General features: G+C 48.7%; 1 protein-coding gene across 3 annotated transcripts in view; it reads left to right on the plus strand.

Moving 5' to 3' along the window:
• Apobec3 (apolipoprotein B mRNA editing enzyme catalytic subunit 3) overlaps positions 1–5400 on the plus strand; it is a 19359-nt gene extending 13959 nt beyond the window's left edge. For all 3 annotated transcript variants that reach the window (XR_015624118.1, XM_087557454.1, NM_001033703.2), the window contains 4 exon segments: positions 2800–2962; positions 3782–4043; positions 4291–4403; positions 4880–5400. Coding sequence is in view for 2 of the 3 variants with exons in the window: in XM_087557454.1 (XP_087413580.1) it covers positions 2800–2962; positions 3782–4043; positions 4291–4403; positions 4880–4894 (553 nt within the window). In the remaining variant the exon portion in view is untranslated.
• The last annotated feature ends 600 nt before the right edge of the window (positions 5401–6000 follow it).

A 6000-nucleotide genomic window follows, 5' to 3' on the forward strand; every position in this document is an offset into this window, starting at 1 on the left:
TGTAGCCAATTAGGGTACGTATTCTCATCCCCCTCCCAAAATTCATCTTTTTTTATGTTTTTGCACAAAATGGGAGAGAAAGGGCATATGCTCTATCTTTTCAAAAGTTTCATTAAAATTTTGTTATCCTAAGGTCTGAACCCGAATCTCCCACGTCCTCCTCTTACCTTCCTTATCCCTGGTTACCTCTACTGGATTGGAAGTTGCCTCCCGAGTGTCAGTCAGGAAAGTCCTGTAGATAAGAGGAAGACACCAGGCGGAGCGACTCCTTTCAAAGCTTAACAAATGGGCAGGCTTCCTGTCACACAGACTCCACTGGAGTGGGTGTGGCACTCCAGTCTCAGTTCGACAGCCTCTTGTGACCTCTCTGGGCACCCGCACACACGTACACATACCCACCTTCCCCCACCCAGCCCCTCCATCATTAAACATGAAAACTAAAATCTTTTTGAAAAGAAAGGAAAGCCATTTCATTGATCTAGGACAATGAACTTAACTTAGGCAGGAAGGGGGAAGTGTGGGGGCTCAAAACCCTTAGACATTAACCTGCTCTTGTTCTTTTGCATATGAAGGTGTGTGTTCCTCCCTGAAAACATGGGGCTACGTTCTCCTGGAGAACCAGACAGGGCAGGGGTGCAGGCTGGACCAGAGACTGGCTTTTTGGTCGGGGCCCAGATGGTTTGGCCTCTTTCACACTGTGAGCTAGGGAGGGACATGTCCCTTCAACAAACCTCCTTACAGAACAAACAAAGGGGTGTTCTTTGTCCCACCCCACCTACACACCTACACACCTACACACACACACACACACACACACACACACACACACACACACACACACACACACACACCTGTGCCTGTAGTCTTGGGAATCAGCCCTTATCTGCCTGGTTGTGCTCCTAGGTTTGACATGTATCCAATTACTTTCCCTTCAGCAGGCCCATTTTTCCTTTTGAGAGATAAGTTAAAAGAGTTGAGACAAAAAAGTGACTACAAGGTACTCTGTCCTTCTTAGGACTTTAAGAATCTCACCAAATGGATTGGAGAGATGAGCCAGTGGTTAGAGCACTGACTGCTCTTCCAGAGGTCCTGATTTCAAATCCCAGCAACCACATGGTGGCTCACAAACATTTGTAATGAGATCTGATTCCCTCTTCTGGTGTGTCTGAAGACAGTGACAGTGTCCTTATATATAATAAATGAATAAATATTTAAAAAAAAGAATCTCACCAAACTTTACATGTGGTGAGTTTGTTTTGTTTTGTTTTGTTTTGTTTTGTTTTGTTTTAATTTTGTATGTATAGATGCCTTGCCTGCACTTATGCAAGTGCACCAGCATGCACTACCCATAGAGGGCAGAAGGAAAAGCTATCAGATACCTTGCAACTGGAGTTAGATGGCTGCTAGCCACCATGTGGTTGCTGGCACCCAAAGCTGGGTCCTTTGCAGGAGCAGCAAGTGCTCTTAACCACTGGAATCCTTCAGATGGCCCTCTAGTCCCAACATGTGGTGACTTTTTATTGATTTGAATCTTGATAGAGAAGCAGGAAAGCCAAAAACAAGATTCCTGGACACTTAGAGAGGGCGGGGATGAGGAAGATGGCTTGGGAGGTGTGAGTATTTGCTCTGCAAGCGTGAAGACCTGACTTCGAATACCAGTACCTATGTAGGAAAAGTTGGGCAGAGCTGCGTGTGTTTATAGCCCAGCCCTGGGTATTGAAGATGGATAGATCCAGGAACCCACTCGTCTGCCAGCATAGACTACATGAGGAGCTTCCGGTTCAGGCCATAAGATACCCAGTGTCTGGCCGGCTCTGGCCTCCACATGGGCACACATGGGTGTACATGCACACATTCATGTATCAAACATGCCACATACACACAGAAAAGGAGAAGATGATCAATGGAAGGTGGGCTTTCCAGCAGAGATCACAGGATTAGGGGCTCACTGCAGAAACACTTCACAGAGGAGAGGCAGGAAAAAGGAAGCCAGAGTTAGGAAGACTGACTCCTGGAAACAGGCATAGATTCCCTCTAGACAAGCTGCCCCTGCCATCGACTCCACACTCTGAGATCAGGAGTTGGGGGATAAGGAGGAGGGGAGTGTTTCCCAGCATGCCACAGTCACCGATCTGGGAAAGAACAGGAGAGAGATCTGTAGGAAATACAGATTAACCAGGATGAGCTGGGCCTCCTGGATTTCAACCACGAAGAGAAATGATGGTTCTTGGCCAAAGTGACTCCTTGGTGGGACCAAAAGGCCTGGGACAAGGCGGCCCAACTGCATAGCCCAGAAGGGAAAGGGGACTATTTTCTGTCTCTCATTTCTCTTCCTGGTTGAAATACAAGAGGCCTAGCTCACTATTTGACAGAAGAGTCTGTTGAGACTGGGTTACTCATCCCTGAGAGCTGAGCTGTCTGTGCGAACATGTTTGCTCCACACAAGAGTAGCTCTGGCCAGGCCCCATCAGATGGCCTGGAGTCCCAGGATTGAGAGAAAGTACCAGAACGATCTCCAGGGACCTCCCCATGCATGCTGTGAGATTTATGCACACTGCTCACACACAAAGTTAATAACTAGATACATAAATGTAAAATGTTTTCTAGAGTAGTTCAGCATGACCGTCCATCCTAAATGGCCCAGGCAGGAAGTATGCAGGGTGGTAGGGAGAAGTCCCTGATACACCTGGACCCACCCACTGCCAACCCCACATTGGCCCAGAGTTGGCTTAAGAGCAGGCTGAGTCCAGAGGTTACATTTTCTCACCTTTGTTTATCTTTTCGTTTCTTTTACAATAGCCGAATGAATCTGCTAAGGGAAGATGTATTTTACTTGCAATTTAACAACAGCCACCGGGTCAAGCCAGTCCAGAATCGCTACTATCGCAGGAAGTCCTATCTGTGCTACCAACTGGAGCGGGCCAATGGCCAAGAGCCACTCAAAGGCTACCTGCTATACAAGGTACCAGATTGATTGTCAGAGCTAGATCAAGAGGCAGCCAGGTACTTCCCCCTGCCCCTCCAATACATCATGAATACCACGAGGGCTCCCAACCTTCAGTTCCTCTCTCTTACTCAACACACTGGGGCTCAGTCTTTCCTGCTTTCCCTGGATCTTTTAAGGTTGTTCCCTTGCATAGCACATGCTTCCTGCCACACATGGGGAGTCCATATTGGATCATCCTCCCCAGTCTGCCTTAGAGGAGACAATGAACTGCACACAGTGGCCTCTTCATGGCTGTCTCCCTTGCTGCCCATCCTTCTTTTTCACTAAACTGCTCTTCGGTTAAAACATCTTGGAAAAACTCTTCCCCACCTTAGTGGCATGCCCCTTTGATCCCAGCTCTCCAGAGTTCGGAGCCAGCTTGGTTTCCATAATGAGTTTCAGGGTCAGCATCCTGAAGTGAGGTCACAGCACTGGGGCCCATGATATGAAAGTACCATCTGTTTGCTAACCCCTTTTCTCTGGGCACCTCTGGGATTTTTGTCCAATTTAGAAAAGGCTGTGGTGCTTTGGGGATGTGGAGTTAATGGTTGGATACAGAAAGGGGTTCTCGGGGGTTGGGGATTTAGCTCAGTGGTAGAGCGCTTGCCTAGGAAGCGCAAGGCCCTGGGTTCGATCCCCAGCTCCGGGAAAAAAAAAAGAATCTTAGACAGAAAGGGGTTCTCCCTGTGCTGGACAAGACATTAGGAAATTCACAAGATAGGTCTCCAAGCTCACCCCAGTCTCATGCTGTCTGGCTTCTGACTTCCAACATCTCTTTGCCTGGACTCCCCTCAGAAAGGTGAACAGCATGTAGAAATCCTCTTCCTTGAGAAGATGCGGTCCATGGAGCTGAGCCAAGTGCGAATTACCTGCTACCTCACCTGGAGCCCCTGCCCAAACTGTGCCCGGCAACTCGCTGCATTCAAAAAGGATCACCCAGACCTAATTCTGCGGATCTATACCTCCCGCCTGTATTTCTACTGGAGGAAGAAGTTCCAGAAGGGGCTGTGTACTCTGTGGCGATCAGGGATCCACGTGGACGTCATGGACCTCCCTCGTAAGAAAGGACCACGGCCACCAGTAGGCAAAGGTTTTCCAGCTTCAATAGGACAAGCCATGGCCAGGAGGATAGGGAAGAAGCTGGACAGGAAGGAAGGATGCTTTGGCTCCGTTGAGGCCAAAGATACGCCCCCACCAGACTGGGCAGATTCTACGAAGAGAGTAGTACCCCGAGAAGGGAAGGTAGTAGGGGAAGGCCTCGCACGGCCTGGGGACTCACAGGGTACCCTCTTTTTTCATCTCAGAGTTTGCTGACTGCTGGACAAACTTTGTGAACCCGCAAAGGCCCTTTAGGCCATGGAATGAACTGGAGAAAAACAGCTGGCGCATACAAAGGCGGCTCCGGAGGATCAAGGAGGTGAGAACCACATTGCTGCAGGCCCCGCCTCCTAGTCCAGACCCCGCCCCTTCAGCAAACCCTGCCCCATTACAGGCCCTGCCCACTGCAGCAGAACTCTCAGTCCTGGGCACAGGCTTCTTGCTGCAGGCCCAGGCTCCCCTTCCCATGTTCCTTGGGTGTCCCTCCCTTCACCCTTCCTTGGGCCCAGCCCCTCATCTCTAGACATCTTTTGTTCTCTTGCACCAGGGCCTCCCAGTCCTGTCTTCTCTCGGCCATGCACTCGTCACACCTCTCTGTCCCCGTTCTTTTTTTTTTTTTTTTTCTTTTTTCTTTTTTTCGGAGCTGGGGACCGAACCCAGGGCCTTGCGCTTTCTAGGCAAGCGCTCTACCACTGAGCTAAATCCCCAGCCCCTCTGTCCCCGTTCTTAACTAGAACCTCCCTGTTGCCTCACTTCCTCATACCCATTGGCGCGCCCGTATTTCTTTCCCAACAGTCCTGGGGCCTGTAAGATTTGGTGAATAACTTTGAAAATCTGCACCTTGGACCCCCGTTGCCTTGAACAGCAAGAAGAGGTTCAAGAAAATCTTTTGGTGACCCCCCCCCAACCCCAAGTCTATTTCTTTGTTTTCCTTTCTGTTTTGTTGTCGTTGTCTTGCTTTGGTTTGAAGACAGGGTCTCACCGTGTAGCTTGCCACGCTGGAACGCAATACTAGACCAACTGGCCTTAAACTGTGAAATCCACCTGCCAGTGTCTTCTTTTTATCTTTTTTATTTTTCCATCAATAGGTGCTTTATTTTGTACTTGAAAATTTTCAGTTGGGCCGGGCATGGTGACACAGCATGCCTCTAATCGCAGGCAAAGGCAGGAGGATCTCCCTGAGCTTGAGGCCAGTCTGGCCTACATAGTGGGCTCTAGGACAGCCAGAACTACACAGAGGGACCCTGTCTAAAAAATAATATGAATGAATAAATAAATAAATGGGAGAAATAAAAGAAAGAAGAGATTAAGTTTTACGTGATCGGTTCGTCATGTGTGTTTGAGGGAGGAGGATTGCCACATGTTTGAGGTCATCCTGGGCTAGTCATCAAAAAACCAAAACAAACAAACAAACAAACAAAAGAACAGTTTTAAAATCCCAAAACCTGAGTTCTTTTCTTTTTTTCTTTTCTTCTTTCTTTTTAAAATATTAATTATTTAACACGTATGAGTACATCCGCCGACACACCAGAAGAGGGCATCAGATCTCATTTATAGATGGTTGTGAGCCACCATGTGGTCCCTGGGAATTGAACTCAGAACCTCTGGAAAAGCAGTCAGTGCTCTTAACCGCTGAGCCATGTCTCCAGCCCCTGAGTTCTTTTCTAATAAAGTGGACAACCAGGCCCCCTCAGCCATCAGAGTGTGAACGGCAAGGAAGGGAGCTGGCGAGATGGCTCACAGGTGAGCAGGCCGGCTGCCCCTGAAGATGGGAGTTCAGATCCCAGCCCCTATCTTCCGCAGCTCACAGTTGCTCTAATTCTAGCTCCAGGGTACCTGGTGCCCTCTCCTGGACTCTGTGGGCACCCCATACATATGTATATATACACACATATAGTATGCATATATACATATAT

Source organism: Rattus norvegicus, chromosome 7 (genome assembly GCF_021556685.1).
Source record: "Rattus norvegicus strain SHRSP/BbbUtx chromosome 7, alternate assembly SHRSP_T2T, whole genome shotgun sequence".
Taxonomy (NCBI): Eukaryota; Metazoa; Chordata; class Mammalia; order Rodentia; family Muridae; genus Rattus; species Rattus norvegicus.